A 23,040-nucleotide genomic window follows, 5' to 3' on the forward strand; every position below is an offset into this window, starting at 1 on the left:
TTTGTAATGTTTGTTTCTTATCTTAAAAAAATAACAGAAATGCCAAGTCTGATCTTCCCTTGGTTTTGCTGGAGGTCTTAGTTGGGGAATCTAGAAATGTGTATTCAGACCTTTTTCAGCCCTTGACTGCAAGGACAGGAATGTTAAAATTCTAACAGAGACAGCATTTTCTCTGTCTACTTATAGGGGGCTTGAGTTAAATAGGTGTTGCCAAAAGCAGACAAAATACAGAGTTTTAGATACTCTTAATAATGATCACTTTTCCTCTGACTCATGTTTTGTTTTGGTATCTGTGATTTTGTCATAAGCGTGTTAACTGTCCACTCGTCCATAGAGTCTTCAAGAAAAAATTGGGAAGGGCAGACGCAGACCTGAATTTCCCATCTGGAAACAAGCAGGAAAAAAACTCTTCTAGCCCTTCTTTATACTTCATAAAGAACCAAAAAGGCACAAATTCATTTCCATTCCCTCATCAGGTCACCTTTAAGCCATGCAGTGGAGATGGGAGTGAAGCAGCTGAACAGGGAATTGGGTGCTGTGCATCCCCCTCCTCCAGACTAACTCTGAATAGGCCTGTATGTTGGAGGGATCTTTGGAGGCAGGCCAGGGGATCCATGACAACGCCTATCCAGTAGCCCCAACCCTGCATAGAGGAGGGCAATGGCTGCTCTTCCATCGACTGGAATAGTGATGGTGAAGGGTCTGCTCTTTAGCTCTGTGGACTGCCTAAAGACTGTGGTGGTGTGTGTGGTAAATTTCATACTCATGGAGTTGTCATCACAAAGGCTGATTACTTGGGCATTGTCCAGGCAGGGGGATGAATTTCACCCTGAATGACTTGCAGTGGGAATCTGAATGAACAACATTGAACAGTGTGTGCTATGAAGTGTGCCTGGCTATCATCAGAGATATCAGTTCCTGAACAATAAATGAGCTAATTTTTTTCCAAACATTGTTGACTGACAGATAGTAGAACCAGTACCAAAGTGAAGCTATGTGAGAGTCTAGTAGAGCCTAATTAAACAGGTGTCACAAGAATATAACTACTGAAATACACCAGATGCATTTATGGTCTAGATAAATTGGTTTAAAAAAATATACTGATAAAAAATTGTTGGATTATATTTCTCATACCCTATGGCCAAGAATGTGAAAGTTTCCCACAGTACTGGCTGTGAGAATTGCCATTGAAATGTTAGTTTAAAACATTTACAAAGACACTTTCTAGTGATGAGTGAACTGTATCGGTGTGTTAGCCGCATAGAGCCATATTTACAGCTGAGCCTCTACTCTTCCTCCGTTGTGCAAATCGCATCTCTACATAAACATGTCTGTGCTCTGCAGGTGCAAACACCAAGTGTGAGCACTTGAACAATCCTAATACGTGTGCATGTGTCGGGCTAGAATCTGCATCCACAAAACCCACTAGGAAAGGAGATTTACCGTTGACATGCACACAGGTGTTAAGACTGTTCAGCAACACACACAGTTTTGGACTTGTGACATTTGGGTGCATTTAAGAGCATGCAATTTGGCCCATGCACAGTCGAGCTGGGGGATGAAGATGTAACTGATAGAGCAGAATTTTTCTCATCTTCATTTAGCTAATCCGCAAATCCAAAATTCTTACAAAACAACTGGTAGTCTCTCACCCCTGTTCTCAGTTAAATTGTCATAGCAATGTGCTGTAGTGATTGTACTAAGGCATTGTTACTTTCTCAAAATATACACAGTGCATGTGTACCATGAACTGTCTGAACTACACCTGTCCAGAATAACTTGCAAAGGCCTCCCTGTGATTTTGTTGTTGTTACTCACTGATGTCTGAATCCTGCAAACTGATCTGCTTGCGTAGATATCACTCACACCAGCTGGAAGTCACTGCGCTCTATATAGATGCAGGGGTTTGCCCAAGCTGATGAGTTTGCAGGACCTGTGTCTAATTTAGAAAGCTGGTAATCCATCGTGGACTTCCCAGTCAGTGCAAACTAGCAATGTTCTGTTGTGCTATGTATTGAAATTTAGGATGATCCCAATATGAGAGCAGGATAGTTCAACTTTTATTGCTGTACCCTACCCAGACACATAACTAATCTTTTGCTAACAATAAATATCTTTTTAAAATAGATCAATAATATTATATGATCAGCCCAAATGACTTCATGGGAAGAGTGCAAAAATAGAACAGAAATATCATTAACAACTCCATATTAGGGATTATTTCACCTCATAATGCACAGAGGACATAAAACATTCCCCACAGACCCTCACCAGCCTGTTCTCAGCAAGCCAGACACATTTTTATTCCTCTCTCTTTTTCTGTGGTGCAAATCCTGCTCTCCCCACTTCCCCTTCCCATGGGGCTATGGAGAGTCATAACTGCAGTGTGACTGGGGGCAGGTTGTCCGAATCTGATACAGGGGTGTGCATTCCCTGTATGATTATGAGGCTGCTAGGTGTTATGGCAATACAAATAATAAATAAAAATAATTGACAACCCATTTCCCAACACAGAGAAGCAGGGGACAGTTACAATTTGTCTGCGTTTCTGCTCCCCATCCTGATTGCCAGGATTCCTTCTCCACCTCCAAACCCTATGATTCTTTTCAGTGCACAGCTCATCCGGATTTGCCTTACGTGCTTTATTAAGACTTATTTAATGGGATGCTCCACCTTTTATTCCTTAATCTTGGTCTGTTTCATCTCTACATTGCAAGAAAATATACATTAGGCAGTGACCAAAGTTGGCTTACTTGTAACTAAACTACATTTACTTAACTCAAGAAAAATAAATAATTTTGACTGAATTTTTTTCAGTCGTACAAGAACTTAGCAGTCTTTTGTGTGTGTGTGTTGCTCGGTGGCTAAAACTGCAACTGTAGAAGAAAATGAATATTGTGAATACAGTATGTTGTATGGTTTACCCTGGATATTATCTTTACCTTTTTTTAAAATCAGGTTTTAGGAATTTCTAGTTTTCTAATGAGCTGAGACTATTGTGGGGGAAAGAAATGTTGAAACCAAACAGCAAAACAATAAATAAAAATGAAATCTTATTATGTGTTGCAAATCAGGGAAAAAACACAGCTCAATGTGTTCTAGTTTTTTGACACTCAAGGTGTGATCAGAGATTACTTATCAACCACAGGAGAGTGGGAAGTGAGTTAATTAGAGTTTTGCTCCCTTCACAGAATGAAATATCTCCCAGTTTGATACAGGGTATTATTTGTGCACCTTCTTTTTCATCAGAGCTCTGTCATGTACTTTCTACTTCTTCTATCTAACCAACCCTGAGCTTCAAAAACATCCTGATTACAGTAGTTAAATCTCATGCTCTTCTGTATTTGAACTTAATACAGCTACATTTAATATAAGAATATAAATTACATTTACTAAAAGATTCGAGACTGCTTTTTGGTGCATGGCAAGATTGTGCTAAAATTTACTATGTATTTAGCTGTTTTTTGTGTTGGAAAGAACTATAACGGTGACACTTGGGCATGGTACCACACTCAGGCTTATTATGAATATGTGTATTCCCATGTGTCGTAGTCAGCTATGACTCCTGGTGGAACACAAGTTCCAGCTGTGATACAATTACACATCATGGCCTCTTTTTGCCCTTCCATGTTAGTGCCTCTGTGGCTCTTGGTTCTAAAGCTGCTAGTACTGCCAGTGAAGAGTTTGAGCTCCACTTGAAAAAAAAAAATTACTTAAGGTGAAAAAAGGCTGCTGTCCTCTCCCCTACCTACCACCACTGAACAGAGCTAGTTGGGATGGGGCAGGAGGTGTGTGCCTGCAGATCACTGGCATGGTGACCTGGGGAGAGGTACTTTGGCTGATTCCACAGAGGCATTGAGTGACTTCCAGCAGAACTGTTAAGGAGGGCCATGGAAGTGATTCTAGGGCCAGGTATGTACCTTGGCAGGGTATGGACATGCTTTCTCATGGGTGCTAGAAACCCAGCTGACTGGTATTCGGAAAAAAGGGTGGATAAAAAGGCACCATGAGACTAACACTTACAGAAAACAGAAACCACCTTTAGAACAATTTCTATCCACCCTTTTCTCCTAATCCTTCCCCTTCAATTTTCTTATACACTTCAACCTTCTGAACTAATAAATGCTTTAATTTTGTTGAACCCTAGCCTGCTCTTTTCTCTCTCTAAGCGTCTGTTGAGACATATAACATCATCTGCTACAGGTGATGCATAGATCTGACAAGTCAGACAGGTCAAAATCCCACAGGGTTTCATTGTCTTGCGGCTGCAGGAGCCTGCTGAGAAAACTGGCTGTGGCAGGAGACAACGCATTGCTGAAATGGTTTGACTCCTGCAGCAGCCAAATGTGATTTGTGTTGTCGTGGTGCTCTTCCTGGTTGCCATAACTACTCTCGGATTTTGACATGTTTGTCACATTTCTCGATGAAACAGGAAGGCTGTCTTTGATAATCTTAGCCCTGAGGTGCTGAATCTGAAGTCTGAATCCTTCCTGCACCATCAGACATCGCTTAGGGCACAAAAAAGGCTCCGCCATCCCTGTCTGTCCTGAGCCACTCTTTGCATGTCCTTTGTTGTTAAGTCCCAAAAGTTTTCCTGCTCATGGTACTGTGCGATAGAGGGAATTTTTTTTCAATCAGCTCCTTTTGCAGCTGCCCAGTGGTGTGCCTGCCACAGCAAATGTTCTGGTTTCAGTCTTTATCCTTGTTCTGGATATTACTATCTTCTTTTCTGGATAATTCTGGAAATAAGGAGTTGTTGAGCTCTCTGACAAATCTCCGATTTTGTTATAAATTCATTCCAAAATAACTAGTATTTTCCTAGTATTTGCTTTCAAAGGCATTTGGACATCTGTCTGTACCTTTAATAGATTTTCCTCAGGCACTGGGCCATTTTAAAAACTGAAAAGAGGAAAAAGTCAGTTTGGCAGCTGGAGGGAGGGAAGACAAAGATAGTGGGGTTGGTGGAATCTCTGATTTGTGCAGCTCTGCGGCTCCATAAACATGACACTTCTGCTGTCATGGTAGTTTTGAAGAAGTTCTGATAAGCTTCTGAGGAATTGAGTCAGAAGCTAAATTAGAATTTATCTTTTCTCTTAAAAGCCATCTTCTTCCTTTCCTGTACCTTCATGCTGTCTTATATAAGGTGATGCTGCCAGTCCTTGCAAATATGTCTCGCCTCTGTAAGTAGGTGTATCATTGTGAGCATCTGACAGATTTTGTGAAGAAACCCAAAGCAAGGTTAATCCAATGTGTGCTCATGTGCATATTTTAGGACAGATTTTCAAATCATGGCTTTCCTTTAAATGGGTACCGTTTTGCTCCTTTAGTTAGTTCATATACAGTTTAGGTCATGTTTCAGAGTAGCAGCCGTGTTAGTCTGTATTCGCAAAAAGAAAAGGAGTACTTGTGGCACCATAGAGACTAACAAATTTATTTGACCATAAGCTTTCGTGAGCTAATTTGTTAGTCTCTAAGGTGCCACAAGTACTCCTTTTCTTTTTGCAGTTTAGGTCATGTAAGTGATTAGTTACCCAGCTATACCTGCCTTTCAGTTATATAGCTATCTAAGTGACATAAATCGCATGCACAAAAAGGAAAGCCCAATTAAGACTGAAAATCAGGTCCTCTGTTTAAAATACTACAGTAGGATATGAATTATGTCTGTTCAAATTATTGTTATTACAATATGTATAGACTTTGATTTGAACTAGTACCTTACTGATTGACACTGATCACTGGTAAAACTATGATGCTTTACCCTATTTTGAGAATTAACAAGAAAATGAATACACACACACACACTCACAGCATCACAGAATGTATTTGTGTATTTATTTTGGCAAGCAGAATTTATACTGTCATGTAGTGTAATAGTATTTGTAGTGACAAGTGTATTAGCAATTTATGATAATACTTCAGTAAGATTGGTAACACTGAAGAGTAAATGTGCAATAGATCATTTTGTACGATTAGTGCTCCCTGTAGCAATCTTTACTGAGACTACTGTTTGTTCCTTTCAAGCGAATTATTGGGTTTATAGATTAGCAGAGGGAGAATTAGCAAGGGTCTATTGTACAGCATCTCTGAGTGAAGCTAGACTTTTACACTAAAAGGTAACGTTTTGGTCTCGCCCACATATTTCCTGATTCAGAATAACAAACAGGCAATGTTTATTTGCCTGTGGTGACAAAAGGAATAAAACAAATTGTACTTATATTTTCTTTCTGCTGCTGGATGCAAATAACATGGGTTCATTACCACCATACTATCATTTAACTCCCCATGAAATGCTTTGAAATCGGAGGGCCAAATTTAGCTCTCAGCTCTGCTGGTGTAAAGCAGAAGTTAACTTGCTTGTCTTCAGGACAGTTGCTCAGGATTTGCACCAGCATAATCAAGAGCAGAATCTTGACCACACAGTGTAATGCGTTTTTGTGCCTCATGAATTCCTTTTTGTTTGCAAGGATGTAATTCTTCTTTTTTCAATGAAGATTGCAGGAGGCCACTTGTCCAAGGGAGCTCTGATAAAACAAAATGAATTAGCCCTGTTTATCTGATTCATCAGCTGTCATATGGACGGTTTAGAGCCCAAAAAGAAATTTCATATTTGCACTGTTTAAACAAATATATTTAACTCTTCAGTGAGAACTGGAGAATGATCCTACATGTCTTGCGTTTTCAAATATTTTCTTAACTTGCAAAAATGATCTAACTTTGTAAAGAAACAACACAAAACACTGTTTAAAAAAAAATTGTCACACATCAAGCGATAATCCTAACAGTTGATTTTTCTTTCCCAGGGAGTTGAAGTGCAGACAGATTATATTCCACTGTTGAACTCTCTCGCGGTGTATGGTTGGCAGCTGACTTGTGTGCTTCCTACTCCAATTGTAAAGACAAACAGGTACTGTGTGGGCACTGCATTTTGGTTAAGGAAGTCTCTGTATCAGCATGATAGTTTGTGCTGACAGCTCCCTGTTCTCCTAGCATACAGTTCCCTGCACATGCGCACTAAACTGTCCAAGAAAGCCACATTGCAGCTGCCACTGGGCCAGTCTGAGCACTTCTGTCCCCACCTCAGCCCTGTCACAAATCTTGTGGGCAGGAAGGGGGTGGGGGTGGGTGTTAGAATGCTGCCAGACTTGTATGTGGAGTGCCGGGTTGCAGGTGTAAGTTCTTAGCTCCATTTAAAAAAAAAATAAACTAACTGTGGTTCCCTTTGTAGAGTGGTGTGGCCTAGTGGTAGAAGCACATGTTGTCTTTCATCAGTAGCTATCAGAACAGTGTGTGGTGTTATATATCGTTTGCTGCAGTAGCTCAGCAAAGTGGGTGAAATAATACTGATAGTACTGTAGTAGCCTTCAGTTGGAATTTCCTTTGTTGGTGGGTTTTGGTCATTTTTATATCTACTTTTACATCATAAGCATAATTATATTAATAGAAATGTAAATAGTTTTAAAACATTCTTCATGGGGACTGGCTAAAAATACAGGCATGTGACAGCAGTTGATCCTTACTACTGCACATTCCAGAACTGCTCTTCAAATAGGTGACTTCATCACTCATGAATAAAAAAAATAGATCTGCCAAGTTGTTGTTTATTAAAGCACCAACATTGTGTCCAGTGGTGTATGAGACGCAGATGAAGACAGTTCCTGTCCTTGAATGCTTACAGTCTATAAAGACCAAACACGCTGGGAAAGCCAGTGGAAGGAGTTATTCTAATCTAATGTTTTTCATACACTCTTGAATAAATCAGGGGATGAAAAATCACAAATAAGGATTTTTAATCCCTTTTTGCAACATTGTCCTGTGTTCTCCCTTCTTTCCACTCCTTTCTGTCAACCATTTTATAATTAGCTCCATAAAATGCTTCAGATTGGTCGTTAGTGCTGATTAACGCACAGCCTGAGTGATGGAGGCATTTTGCTTTGCCTTGTGCTTTCCTACACACCCGAGCTGTGCATTAATCAGTGCTATCACTATTGCAGAATCTGGCAGCACTTATTGCTTGGCTAGTAAAAGCACACTGCAATGTGTAATTGACATTGTAGTGCACATAAAGATTATTATGCCTGTCACATAGACTGATTTTTTTTTCAAAAACTTTATTCTGTGTTGATACTTGAATTCTAGAACATTTGGCAGAAAAAACATCAGCGATTGAACTGGGATTTTAGGTGTATCAAATTAGACATGAGCCTAAATTAAGATGATGGTTCCCAACAAATACCATTCTATTCATATGCATTTGAGACAGTCAGATGTTTAGGTTATTTCTGGTGGTTCTCTTTTGCCCAGTTTAAGCAAATGACTGAGGTATTTCTTGGATTTTGAATCCTACTTTGTATGAGCTTGACTCATTTTCAGGATTATGTTTTACAGGGAGGGGAATTTAGCCACTAAGCAGATTGTCTTTCTTCAGAGACCCTCTCTACCCCAGAAAGCAAAGAAGAAAGAATCTAAGGTAAATGACCTTGAATTCCTGTGTAGGTTTATTGTGGCAGTACTCTAATATTCTAATTGATTTTCCACATCAGTTTCAACATTTCTAATGACTTAGAAGGTTTGCTGAATATTATCAGAACACTTTAGAACTCTGGTGTGAACTATTAAACCAAAGAAATAACAAAATACTCAAAGGACATGAAAGGTGCTGTCCTTCACTCTTCCTTCCATTGGAGGGAGCTAGAGACTATGTGGTCTATTAAAAACAGTAAACACAGCGAGGAATTGGAGTGGGATTTAGGAGATGTAGGCTCAATGCCTGGTTGTGCCACAGACTTCCTATGTGATCTTGGGCAAGTCACTTAATCTCTGTTTGCCCCTGTTCATGATTTGTGCGATGGGGACCGTAATATTTCCTTTCTCCCACCTTTGTCTGCCTTATCTGTTTAGACTGTAAACTCTTTGGGGCAGAGGACTGTCTCTTGCTATATTTTTGGATAGAGTCTGGTAGAGTGGAGCCTTAATCTCAGTTGGAGCTTCTAGGTGCTTCTGAAATATAAATAAATACTAACATATGAGATTGGGAGAATTTCACTAACCTATAAAAAGTAACCAAACCAAGCTAGCGTTAATGGAGCATGCAGCTGACAGGTATCAGTGCATCTTCATTTTATTCCCACTTCCCTGAGGTGTTTCACTTCCCTTTATTAAATGAGCAGCATGCAGAAATCCTGGCCCAAACATGTCATACTTTAAAGGATAGGAGAAAATACAGAGATTTGTACAAGGCAAAAAATGGCAGATTGCCGACCAGCAGGTCTTGTTCACATGTGTTTCACCTTTCCCAACCTGCATGCAAGGGAGCCAAAAAAGTGAAGTATGAAGATGAAATACAACCCATCTAGTGAAAGCAAGCCATCAGAGGATGAAGAAGCTACTAGAGCTGCCTCCATTTTATTCCTGCTCTATCTACTGCAGCTACTCTGACATTAGTTACCAATGCAATGGGATGACACCCGGGGACCGTTCAGAAGTTCAGCTAGTGCAGAATGTTGAGCCTGCTTATTAAGTGGAGTTGGACATTAGGAGCAGAGCTGGCCAAAACACAGGATTTCCAATTCACAGGAAATTTTATAGTTTTAAAATTTGGTTTCATTCCGAATGGGAATTAATTCAGTTTGTTTTTTATTTCCTATGAATCAGAAATCCCCCCAAAATTTGTTTCAGAATCACTGACATACGGAGTTTCCAAAGTAAAATCTGCTCCCCAGTCTCAGACAGCTACTGAGTAAAATTGACAGTCTTGTCAGTTTCATCACTATTAGTAGCAGCATCAAAACTGGCAAGACTGTCGGTTTCACTGTCCGACTGCCAGGGCTCCCAGGGTCTACAGTTCTGGGGTAGTCCCACCATGTGGACTGCTTTTAACCAGGATGATTTGTTGTCCAGGATAACCTTTTTCGTGGCTGTTGGGCATCCATAGGATGTTCTTGATCAATTACCAATTTTTGTTAACGCTTCCCGTTTTAAATTTATATTCCGTCAGTTATACTGACAACTAATTGCCTTATTCTTTGAAAAGTTGGCCTCTTAGAGTTCCAAATAAACATATTACTAGTTGGTGCCATATTCTGTTTGCACAAAGTAAATATAATCAGATCATGATCACTAGTATCTAGGCAACCACTGATTTTTAGGCCTGCTATGAAGTCACCTTTGGCCATCAGAATGAGATCCACTATTGAGTTCCCTCACACCATCATACTGGTTTCAGGACTTTCTGTGTTAAGAAATCATCAGTTATTAATGTTTAGAAACTTTAAGGACATTTCATTACTGGTTACATGAAATGTCCAGCAAATGTCCACCAGGCTGAAGTTACCCACAATAACACAATTTTTTCCTTCTACCCTTTATGGGCAGATGCCTAATGAGCAGTTCATCCTGCTCACTAGTGGAATTTGGTGACCTGTAACATATGCCCGCCAGTAGCCCATCTTTGGTTTTACTAGTTAGAACTTTAATCTGTAAGCTTTCAAGGTTCTGTGATTCTGAATCCTCTATGACTCTAACACTTCCCAAGACTAGCCAGGGTTGGGAGGCACCTCGCTACCACCTGCCCTTAGCATGAAGAAGCCTTATCTGTGTCTGTCATGTGTCAACTCCCTGACTCCACCAGCCCTGGGCAACACAAGCACTCTTCTCTCTGGCCCTCTGCAAGTCAGTGATAGGAACACTCAACTGCCAAGCCCTCCAAGCATCCCCCAGGAGCGTCTAGCCCTTGGTCCATTGGACACTCACAGAATTCACAGATTTGCTGTTCCCAAAGAAGCAGAGCACTCCAGCTTACCAGTTTCACCTCAGATCACAGTTCCATTTAACACACAGCAGTTAGATATATTTATGGGAAAAACAAGCAAAAGTTTATTTAACAAAGAGAAGAGATTCAAATGACGGCAAATAGAAATATTGGAAACAAATAGTTACATATAAAATACTTTCATAACTTGCATTCTAGAACCTGGATTTATTTAACAAGTTACTTTCCTGTCTTATATAGCAACGCCCATCCCAAAGTCCTCCCAGCGTTTCACAAGCCAGGCTCAGTTGTGATCTTCTGTTTGTGAGACAAGTCACACTGCCAGCTTGCCTACTCAAGGAAGGGTGCGGGGGGATACTGTGCAGGGGAGAACTCTGCCCCCCACATATACTCCAACAATTCATTCTCTTTACTCATAAACAGGATCCCCCTCCTTTTGTTTTATTTCTTCTTGTAAATTTCCTCTCTTGAAGATTTCACAATCCCTTGATTAGCATTTTGGCTCCAGATGCAAATAGATCTATATTGTGCCATGGACAATACACAATGCCCAGACAGGGCAATAAGCATTTATTACATCCTGTCCAGAAGGAATCAGTCTGAGTCACATCATCTCCTGGTTACCTGCCTTAAGGCCTAGGCTTTGTGACTATAACTTCTATTATAGATACATAGCTCCTTAAATATTAACTTGTACATACATTTCAAAATGATTATGATGATCAGTGGACTACTGGCTCTCAGTAGAGTCCTCACCTATCACCCTTTGGTGAATTATTATGTGCATACCTGATGCAGGGGATCCATGTAAAACTCTGCATCTCCTGTGCCCTCTGCCAATTGGCATCAGGAGGTCCCTGGGTAACACTCTCCTGTGTCTTTGATGTAAAGTGTTACTCCCTTCTCTTTTTTCCTCTATTTCTATGGAATAAGTTGTAACCATCAGTTTTAATGTTCCAGTCACATGAACCATCCCACAAGTTTTAGTAATACCAACCATATCATACGTCTTCTCATACATGAGCATCTCCAACTCCTCTTGTTTATAACTTAGGCTCCTAGCATCAGAATATAGATGATTAAAAATGTGTCCCTTACCTTTACCCTTTGTGCTTGGATTTGCATGACACCCATGTGGCTGGTTTACATATTTGGGTGTTGGCACCACGATTGCTCCATTAACACCCTCTGCCTTTCTGGTTAGTTTAAAGCCCTCCCAGATACCCTCATTGGTGTATCACCCAGGAGATCGGTGCCCCAGTATCCCACAAAACCTTCTCCCCTACACCACTTACTTAACCAACTGTTCACCTCTGATTTCTTCTTTCTTCTCTCACTTGAGGCATAGGAAGGATTCCCAGAAGATAGTCTGGATATTCCTCTCCTTCAGCTCCCTTTCTAGATCCCTGAAGTCTCTGGAATAGTGCCAGGTGTAGTGTCATTGGTGCCAATGTGGATCACCACCTAAAGCAGAAGTGGGCAAACTACGGCCCGCGAGCCACATCTGGCCCACGGGACCCTCCTGCCCGGCCCCTGAGCTCCTGGCTCGGGAGGCTCACTCCCGGCCCCTCCCCCCTCAGCCTCAGCTCATTGGGCTGCTGGCGCAATGCTCTGGGCGGCGGGGCTGCGAGCTCCCGGGGCAGCGCAGCTGCAGAGCCTGGCCTGACCTGGTGCTTTGTGCCGTGCAGCAGCGTGGCTGGCTCCAGCCGGGCCGTGCGGCGGTAGCACCGCCAGCCACCGGTGCTCCAGGCAGCGCGGTCAGGGGGCAGGGAGCGAGGGGTTGGATGGAGGGCAGGGGTGTTCGGGGTGGTGGTCGGGGGCGGGGGTGTGGATAGGGGTTGGGGCAGTCAGAGGGCGGGGAATGGGCGCAGCGGTCCTGGGGGAGCAGTCAGGAAGGAGAGAGGGGGTTAGATGGGGCGGCGGGGGGCAGTCAGGAGCAGGGGTTCCGGGGGCAATAAGGGGGCAGGGAGAAGGGGTGGTTTGATGGGGCAGGGGTCCTGGGGGGACAGTCAGGAATGAGAGGAGGGGTTGGATGGGGGCGGAGGGGGGCAGTCAGGGGCAGGGGTTCTGGGGGCGGTCAGAGGACAGGGGTCCCCGGGGGGCCGTCAGGGAACAGGGGGGGTTGGATGGGGCAGGAGTCTGAAATAAATGTAGTACAAAAATACAAGTAATAAAATATGTTGGTTTTCAGTCAAAGGTTCAAGAAAAATATGGGAGAGGTAAAATCATCCAAATTCATACTAATTCTATAAAAAGCTATCATTGTTATTCAGCTGCTGGTAAACGCCTGACATAAACCTCCTTACATTTGATTCAGTTGCTAAGCATTCTGCACAGCACAAAAGCATAGGCACTAAGATCAGATAGTTTTATTTAATTTTTGATTACATGTTTAAAACTTTTTTATAGATAAACACTTGGAGGGGGAAAATATGAGGTGCTGATAAGATTAAAATGAAATTGCAGGGGTGGAAACTAAATCCTACATATGAACTAGTCTGGTGCTATGCAGTTCAGCCAGCAGAACAGAAAGGAAACGTATAAGGAATTGTACAAACTCTCCTGTAAGACAGCGATAACTGTATCTCTCATTGCCCCATCACAGGCTGCAGATTTAATCTAATTACTCATGAAGTTTATCTGCTGTTTCTTGAGACAGAATTAAGGCTCATTTCAGCAGAAATTAGGCTTCATGAACATTAAACCCTGTAAAGGCTGACCTTAGTTCAGAAGAAACTTTTTAACATTTTGGGCCTGATATGTAGCCTCTACTCAGGGAAAACTCCAACTGATTTAAATGGGAATTGTGGGTGCTCAGCACCTCTGAAAATCAGGACACTTTTTTCGAGTGTCTAAATTTAGACACTCAAGTTAAAAAATTGCAGTGTTCACTTTAATATATTTATATGCAAGATACATTTGGTGAACGACATCTAGGCTCAAATAAAACATAAAAGAATATAGGCTAAATCTAGCTACTGTTAGGAGATTTTTTGGTCCCTCAGAGTTTGACCAGCTGGAGCATTACTTCAGCATTATGAAGTAAAAAGAAAAGGAGTACTTGTGGCACCTTAGAGACTAACCAATTTATTTGAGCATGAGCTTTCGTGAGCTACAGCTCACTTCATCGGATGCTGTAGCTCACGAAAGCTCATGCTCAAATAAATTGGTTAGTCTCTAAGGTGCCACAAGTACTCTTTTTCTTTTTGCGAATACAGACTAACACGGCTGTTACTCTGAAACCTGTCATTATGAAGTAAGGGTCTCAACCATGCCTCTGTATGCTTGCAAGCAATTGCATGTGCAATTAACTGTGGGCATAACATATGGGATTTACACAACTACCTTATCTGTGAGCAGAACCGGATCACAAATGGCAGACTTTGTGCTTACAGTTATTTGTGGGCTTAAAACTGTGGGTGCAAAATGGGGAAGTCTGGTTTTCAAAATTTCGTTTGGAAAATGTTTTATCTCTAAGATATGGTTTTGTGTGGTCCTCTTGCATCAGATTGCTAAGGAGGGCAAAAGATTTGTGAACGTGAGCTGTCCTCTTGGTGGTCTTTGGTATAGACCTGTAGCATTGGGAAAATGACTTCTGGACTCCAGCTGGACAGGCAGAGGAGAAAGCTAAGGTCCACAGCTTCCCGTATTTTATGTAGTATGGAAAGCATGGGTGCCAGAAGAACTGCAAATGTGTGAGGCAAAGTGCCCTTCACCAGCCTAACCTTCCCCTCCTCTCACCAACCTGACCCTCCTGGACTCCCTCCCTTCTCCCCCGACTCCTTAGTTTACCCTCCCTGCTGGTGAGCTCTCAGGTAATGGGTCCGTCCCACTTCCTGGATCTGTCCAGTCCCCGATAGGAGCTGCTGCTGAGTTTTTGACAGCTGGCATGCTGTTGGCATGCAGCACAATGCAGAGTGGGACCTGGGTGCTGGCAAATTGGTGAGGCAATTTGTTTAAATGGTGAAGTAACTAACCACTTGAAAGTTTCGGCTGACTTTGCTTGGGAAGGTTGACTTTTCCTTCAGGGATGAGGCAGATAAATCCTTTGCCCTCTGACTAATTTTTGGATATTATAAGCACATTACACCTATTAGGGGTCAGGAAGGGATTCTCTCCTCCCCCTTGTTTCTTTTTTCTTTTCATCCCTCTGAAGCCTCAGAGATGGTCACAGCTGGAGATGGGACACTGGACAGAGTTGGCCAGTGCTCTTAGGTGCTTGGCTGGCTGGTTCTTGCTCACGTGCTCAGGATCTAACTGATTGCCATATATGGGGTCAGGAAGGAATTTTCCCCTAGGTCTGATTAATAGATTCATACATTTTAAGGCAGAAGACATCATTATGATTATCTAGTCCAGGGGTCAGCAACCTATGGCATGCATGCCAAAGATGGCACGCGAGCCAATTTTTAATGGCACGCTGCGGCCCACCAGGTCCCAGCCGCGAGCCCCGCTCAGCCTGCTGCCGAACCCAGGTTGGGACCCCGGCAGACAGTAGCATGCCATTAAAAATCCTGCCCCCTTCCTCCCCTCTCCCGGGGGCAGGGTGAAGAAGCTTGGTCCTGCCGGCGGCTGCTGCAGGGCAGGCAAGGTCCCCCCTCCTCCGCCTCTTCCCCCAGCGTGCTGGGTTCCTGCCCTTCCTCTCCCTTCCCGCCGTCGATTAGCTGATGGCCCTTGCGGAGGAGGGGGAGAAGCTCGCTGCTCTGGGGAGGAGGCGGAGAAGAGGTGGGGATGGGGCCTTGGGGAAGTGGAGTGGAATCAGGGTATATCCCCTCCAGCCCCTTGCCGTAAGCCGCTCTGGGCAGGGGGCTGGGAGCACCCCCATGACCCTAGCCCACCCCCCCAGCCCTCTGCCCTGACCCCTGTACCCCCCTCACACACACCCCAGCCCTCTGCCCTGACCCCTGCACCCCCCCACGACCCCAGCCCTGACTCCTGCACCCCCCTCACACACACCCAGCCCTCTGCCCTGACTCCTGCACCCCCCACACATACCCAGCCCCCCCACACCCTGTGCCCTGACTCTTTCACCCCCACATTCTCACCCCCACCCTGAGCACCAACGGGAGCTCCTGCACCTGCCCGCCACATTCCCACCTGCACCCCTCGCACCAAATGGGAGCTGCCCAGGTAAGCACTCCACACCCAAACCTCCTGCCCCAACCCTGAGCTCCCTCCCTCATTCTAGCTCCCGGGTAGACCCTACACCCCAACCCCCAGCCTGCTCCTTCACCCCCAGCCCTGTGCTCAGCACACTCCCACCCTCAGCTCAATGCAGAGAGAGAGAGGAAGAGAATGGGCTAGAACCAGGGAGATGGTAGGTACCCACTCTATGTGGGCAGAGCCGGGATCCCAGACTGGCAGCAGGCTGAGCGGGGCTGGCAGCTGGGACCCTCCCGGCGGACGGAACCTCAAACCAGCAGTGGGTTGAATGGCAGTGGCTGAGCCGCTCAGCCCACTGCCGGTCTGGGGTTCTGGCTACCAGCCCCTTGCCAGCTGGGGTCCTGGCCGCAGGCCTCACTCAGCCTGCTGCTGGCCTAGGTGAACGGAACCCCAGGCTGGCAGTGGGCTGAGCGGGCCGGAGGCGTAAGATCAGCATTTTAATTTAATTTTAAATGAAGCTTCTTAAACATTTTGAAAACCTTGTTTACTTTACATGTGACAATAGTTTAGTTATATAATATGTAGACTTATAGAGAGAGACCCTCTAAAAAAACGTTAAAATGTATTGCTGGCACGCGAAACCTTAAATTAAAGTGAATAAATGAAGACTCGGCACACTGCTTCTGAAAGGTTGCCGACCCCTGATCTAGTCTGTCCTCCTGTTTACTACAGGCCTCAGAACTGCCCCAAAATAATTCTGAGAGCATGTCGTTTAGAGGAGCATCCGTTCTTGAGTAAAAAAAAACTGTCAGTGATGGAGAATCCACCACAACCCTTGGTACATGATTCCAGTGGTTAATTACTCTTGCCATTAAAAATTTACACCTTATTTCCTGTCTGAATTTGTCTAGCTCCAACTTCCATCACTTGGATGTGTTATGCCTTTCTCTGTTAGGCAGCTGAGCCCATTATTAAATATTTGTTCCCCATATAGGTACTTATGGCTGTAATCAAGTCACCCCTTAATCTTCTCTTTGTTAAGCTAAATAGACCGAGCGCTTTGACGCTATCACCATAAGGCCTGTTTTCTAATCATTTAATCATTCTTGTGGCTCTTTTTTGAACCCTCTCCAATTTATCAACATCCTTCTTGAATTGTGGGCATTAATACTGGACACAATATTACTCCTAAGCGAATTCTTTGCCAAAAAGTTAAAAATTATGTGCACAACATTTTAAAATTCTGCAAGTTTTATTTGTCAGTAAATAAATGTGGCTCCAGCATGGCAGCACAGGCCACTGGCTGCACTGAGGTGGGAGATCACCACCTCCCCCAGTACAAGGACTCAGCAGTGAGGCTGCACCTGACCCTGACACAGTGCAAGGGCTGGGCCTGCTCCAGAAGCACCCTGGGGTCATGCCCCCTGTGCCAGGTGTGGCTGGGCAGACTCATCCCAGCAGGATCCAAGTGTGGAGAGGCTTAGTGTGGGGGGATCCAGGTGTGGGGTGAGAGGTTTCTGTGTGGGGCAGTCTGGGTGTGGGCGGCTCAATGGGTGATCTGGCTGCACAGGGGCTCATTGGGGGGTTCCGGGTGCAGGGACAATGGGACTCTGCAGGAGGTTCAGGTGACCGTGGTTGGGTTCAGCGGGGGTGGGGTCTGAGTGTGGGGAGATGGGGCTTGGCGGGGGATGGGGACTCAGTGCGGGGTGGTCTGGGTGTTGGGGTCCAGGTGCAGCTGGTTGGGGCTTAGTGGGGTGAGGGCCTTGTCAGAGGGGTGCAGGTGTAGCGGGGGGTACGGCTTGTCAGGGTGAGAGTTTGATGGGCCTGCTTAACGGGGGAGCCCCAGCTGCTGCCAAGGGGACAAGCATGTTAGGCTCCCACTTCCCCGCCACGATTCCCCTATTCCCTTTTCTTCTCCCTCCCCCTCCCTTCACTCCCACATTGCCCTCTCCCGGCCCTGTTCCACTCCTTCCTTCCCCTTAGCCCCCTTCCCTCATTTCCCACCGTTACCCAGCCCCGCTGCGGGCACTCATTGTTCCACAGAAAACAGGAAGGCTCCCAGCACACAGACGGGGAGCACGACTGGCGCCAGGAGGCTGCATGCAGAGTCAGCGGAGCCCGAGATGCAGCCTCTGAGCTGGGCAGCTCTACGTTTGCAGAAATGTAACCCCGTGTGCTCCCCCGCCCATGCCTCAGCTCTGTCTGGGGGGCTAACCCCCCGCAAAAAACTGCACACATGATCGCCCCCCCTTCTCCCAAGCGCAGCTTCCCTGCCGTTTTCTGCAGGGAAAAGCAGGAAATCTGCAGCGGGAGGGTGTTTTCTGCGGGTGCACAGTCCCGCAGAATCCCCCGAAGAGTAACAATATTCCAGCAGTGGGTGCACAAGTGTCAAATACAGATGTAAAGTAACCTCTCTCCTCTTACTCGAGATTCCCCTGTTTATGCATCCCAGGATCGCATTAGCTCTTTTGGCCACAGCATCACACTGGGAGCTCATGTTCAACTGATCATCCAGTGGTCTTGGGGTGGTTTCATCTTCCTTTGCAGCATGTGGTCCAAGTTGCCTGCCAGGTTCATCTGGGTACCTCTCAATCAATTTCCTGCCCTTGCAGGGGCCTTGGGCATCGGTGCACCTCAGTCTCTCCTATTCTTTGCCTGTGGCACGCAATAGTCTCCTGAGGGCTATACCTTGATCTAATTTCAGTTGTTGAGTTCAGTGTGTGAGTGGTAGGTGGTTTTGGTGGCCTGTGATATATTGGAGGACAGACTAGACAATCTGGTGGTCCCTTCTGATTTTAATTCTATGACTATTGCATCAACATTTCAAGAAACCATAGTTACTTTTATTGCTAGTCAAAATAGAGCCTTCAGCATTAGTCAACACAGATCATCCAAAATGGTGGTCAAGATGAGTCTTGTGGTGTGTGTTGTATGAGGTGGCCTTGTGCATTCTCCCCCAGAAACTTTTGTACAAATGGCTCAGGATGTTTTGCTACTTACTTGCACTGTTTATCACTTGGTCTTTTAAATGCTCAGTGTTTAAAACATTGTACTGTAAAATCACTTCTGGATTCTGCACTGTATGTATGGCTTAGCACAAGCAGCTCAGATTATACATTTGGAATTTTTTAGTCCACAAACTGACTTGGAAAAGTTCCTGAAAGTTTCAAAATGTTGGTTTAATCTTGCAAATGCTGGTCTTGTGGGAACTGTGGGCTTCTGAAAAAGAATACCCTTTAGAGTTATTTTGTGGCAGACTCCAAACAGTACATAGGATAGAAGTACAGTACTTTTCTATGTGATAGACAATACTTGAATGATTTTCTTATAAAACTGTTCTTGCTCAGCTCTTTCACATTTTGGTTTTATATCAATGTGTACATAGCACACTTTATATACACACTTACACGTATCTGAGGGAGAGGATAAATAGTCATAAAACAAGCAGTGGGATTCCACCTTAAAAGCTGAATTTCTAATTTTTCTGAGTTGCTGTCTTCACACGCTTAGTGAATGTGTGAGCTTGTGTTCTCAGTCAGGCTTTGTTACTTCTACTGCTAACTTGTTGAAAAACTGGAATAATATTCCAGGATCTCTTCCTCTGTTTGTCTACATTAGCACAGCTTTCCATTTTCTTGCTTTCAGAACAGTTTGGAATGTCTGCCAGGATGTTGTGGGTTATTACCTCAGCACTGAAATATCCTTCATCAAGAAACTTACTAAGCATACAAAGCAGTAGAGACAGAGAAAGGAACAGAAGCTTTGTATCTACATGTGTCTAATAGCTACAAATGTAACAATTTTAAGTAGTCTGGGTACTCATATACAATATATATTCTGAGGTTGGATCCTTTGGCCAGATCAACCATTATTATTTCAGAAAGCAAATTTCTACTTGAGTTTTTATTTTTGTTTAAAGTGACCTTTAACTTTCAAATCTTTTATTTATAGTTTCACTGGAGGTTCTCCAAAGAAGAGATGCACAACAAACAAACGAAGAAATCAATCAAGGCTAAACTAAGTTCGAGGGAGAAACAAACAGCAGAAGAAAAACCAGAGTGTGAAGTTATAGAGAACACAAGAAATTTAGAAGCACAACTGTCAACAATTGAAAATGTTGGGAACTGCAAACCAGTCTTGAATGACCAGCTGGATAGCGTCTCAGACAAGGCATCTGAGATACGAGAGGACAAAGACACATCGATCCATGGCAATGAGGAATCAGAAGAAAAATGGCATCCAAGTCATGATACTGATCAAAAAGAAGTGGAAGTGTGCTTGAGTCACAATGATGCATTGGACAACTGTGAGAACCAGATCATGCATGAAGGAAGCTGTGTTCTAATAACTGACAGTTGGGATGGGGACAATGGGGCTGGAGCCATGGATGCTTCCTGCAATTAATCACCTGCATCTCGAGATTATTGAAAGAGTTGCAGATCTTTTGCCAAACTAAAGGACAAGTTTTGCTAATCATCCTCACTAGCTTCATTGCTTAATACAACTTTTAATTTGGCTTTGTACCTGCCCTATACAATTTTATTCTCTCCAATTAACATACACAGGCATCTAAAAGTTCCAACTAACTGTAGGGCCCGCTTTTGTTCCCACATTAGTTAATGGCAAAATTTCCATTGACTTTACTGAGAATGGGACTGGCTCTACTGCCCTTAGTTTCTAAAGGTACAGATGAAATGTATTGTGATTACCAAGCTGGGAATGAAAACATAGTCAGGCTTGTTCTGTGACTCAAGAAAAACCACTGACATTTAAACTGCTCTGTGCTGTTTTAACAAAAACAGGTTTGTATTCAGTATTTCATATTAGTTTAGGAGAAGCATTTTTAGTCAATTTCCTTATGTAATAATTTTATCAAAGTATCATTGCTGAAACAGTTATTGCACCCTGCCCTGTTGTGTTGTCAAGAAAATGGTATTGAGGCTTACAGAGGCTGGAACTGGGAAGTTTGATAAAGTGGCTGTAGCTGTATTTATCTTCAATAACGTATCTACTCACTGCTATTCTCTTGAATTTAGTTTACTCTTGCAGATATATAAAGCAATAAACAGACCACAAATATTGTAGGTACATAACGGGAACCTGATGGGGAAACAAACCTCTTGATGAATGCGTGTTGTGTGTTAAGCAGATGGCTCTAACATAATGCCTAAGATTCCCTATTCTCTCATTTTGGTGTTCTGGATTTTTAGGTTGCTAATCAGCCCTTTGGCAATCCTTGCTGGGGTTTCAAGAAATAGAAAAGAAAATGAAAACTGCACGTAAAATGTAACTCATTAATTGTACATATTCACTAACAGTGGATACGCTCACCATCTGCTAGCACTGCTATTATGTGACTTTTCATCGTTTATCAACTGGAGTAGTGTGTGTCACATGAAAGATGGGGTTTTTTTTAAATCAAATAGCTACCAGGCAAATGTCAGTGAAAGCTACCAAATGACCCTCAAGAATACAACCTGATGACTAAACCTTTCTTTTACAACAGGTAACCATGTTTTTCAGCTGACATACAAACTTTATGATGTAAAATGGTCAACATTTTCATGTTTGGAGGTATATTAAAATCTTTACAGTAAAATGTACGTGTAACAGTTTTTTTAGATCATATTTGAATATACTCTTAAACAGTTTTAGTCAGCTTAAAAATGTAACATGTAGTAGCTTTTCTTTTCTTAATAAGCAAAGAGTCCCAGTTTATAATTAGTTAGGCAGTCCTGCGTGGTGTTTTTAAAAAATACCTTCTGTTTTTCATTTTCTGTAAACAAAGTAATTCCATAAACAATAAAGTTTCTTGACACCTTAAATGACTGCTTCTTTGAGCAGCTAGTCCTGGAACTCACAAGAGGAGAGACAACTCTTGATTTAATCTGAAGTGGAGCACAGGATCTGGTCAACAGGATATAGCTGAATATAGATGAACCACTTGGTAATAGTGTCCATAACATAATAAAATTTAACATCCCTTTGGGGTTGGGGGACACCAAAGCAGCCCACCATGGTAGCGTTTAGTTTCAGAAAGGGGAACTACACAGAAATGAGGAAGTTCGTTAAATAGAAATTAAAAGGTACAGTGCCAAAAGTGAAATCCCTACAAGCTGCATGGAAACTTTTTAAAGACACCATAATGGAAGCTTGATTTAAATATATACCCCAAATTAAAAACCATAGTAAGAGGACCAAAAAAGTGCCACCATGGCTAAACATCAAAGTAAAAGCAGCAGTGAGAGAGGGAAAAGGCATCCTTTAAAAAGTGGGAGTTAAATCCTACTGAGGAAAATAGAAAGGAGCATAAACTCTGGCAAGTGAAGTGTAAAAATATAATTAGGAAGGCCAAAAAATAATTTGAAGAACAGCTAGCCAAAGACTCAAAAAATAATGGCAAAACATTTTTAAGTACATCAGAAGCAGGAAGCCCACTAAACAACCAGTGGGGCCACTGGACAATCGAGAAGCTAAACGAGCACTCAAGGAAAATAAAGCCATTACAGAGTAACTAAATGAATTCTTTGAATCCATCTTCACAGCTGAAGATGTGAGGGGGATTCCCAAACCTGAATCATGCTTTTTGGGTGGCAAATCTGAGGAACTGTCTCAGATTGAGGTGTCATTAGAGGAGGGTTTGGAACAAATTGATAAACTAAACAGCAATAAGTCACCAGGAGCAGATGATATTCACCCAAGAGTTCGGAAGGTACTCACATGTGAAATTGCAGAACTAACAACTGTGATCTGTAACCTATCATTTAAATCAGCTTCTGTACCAGATGACTAGCTAATGTGATGCCAATTTTTAAAAGCTCCAAAGGTGATCCCAGCAATTACAGGTCAGTAAGCCTAACTTCAGTACCAGGCAAATTGGTTGAAACTATAGTAAAGAACAGAATTAACAGACACATAGATGAACACAGTTTGTTGGGGAAGAGTCAACATGGTTTTAGTAAAGGAAAATCATGCTTCTCCAATCTACTAGAATTCTCTGAGGGAGTCAACAAGCATGTGGATAAGGATGATTCAGTGGATACAGTGTACTTAGATTTTCAGAAAGACTTTGACAAGGTCTCTCACCAAAGGCTCTTAAGTAAAGTAAACTGTCATAGGATAAGAGGGAAGGTTCTCTCATGGATTACTAACTGGTTAAAAAATAGGAA

The 23,040-nt window shown here is 43.2% G+C and overlaps 1 protein-coding gene across 5 annotated transcripts in view; it reads left to right on the forward strand.

Annotated features, from left to right (window-relative positions):
- Positions 1–21,470, forward strand: part of RFTN1 (raftlin, lipid raft linker 1) — a 108,232-nt gene extending 86,762 nt beyond the window's left edge. For all 5 annotated transcript variants that reach the window (XM_073333544.1, XM_073333543.1, XM_073333546.1 and 2 more), the window contains exons 8-10: positions 6,801–6,904; positions 8,386–8,467; positions 19,823–21,470. In XM_073333544.1, the coding sequence (XP_073189645.1) occupies positions 6,801–6,904; positions 8,386–8,467; positions 19,823–20,275 (639 nt within the window). In that variant the 3' untranslated portion in view covers positions 20,276–21,470. The remainder of the gene's footprint in view (positions 1–6,800; positions 6,905–8,385; positions 8,468–19,822) is intronic.
- Positions 21,471–23,040: the final 1,570 nt, after the last annotated feature.

The sequence above is a fragment of the Lepidochelys kempii genome, chromosome 2 (genome assembly GCF_965140265.1).
Source record: "Lepidochelys kempii isolate rLepKem1 chromosome 2, rLepKem1.hap2, whole genome shotgun sequence".
Taxonomy (NCBI): domain Eukaryota; kingdom Metazoa; phylum Chordata; order Testudines; family Cheloniidae; genus Lepidochelys; species Lepidochelys kempii.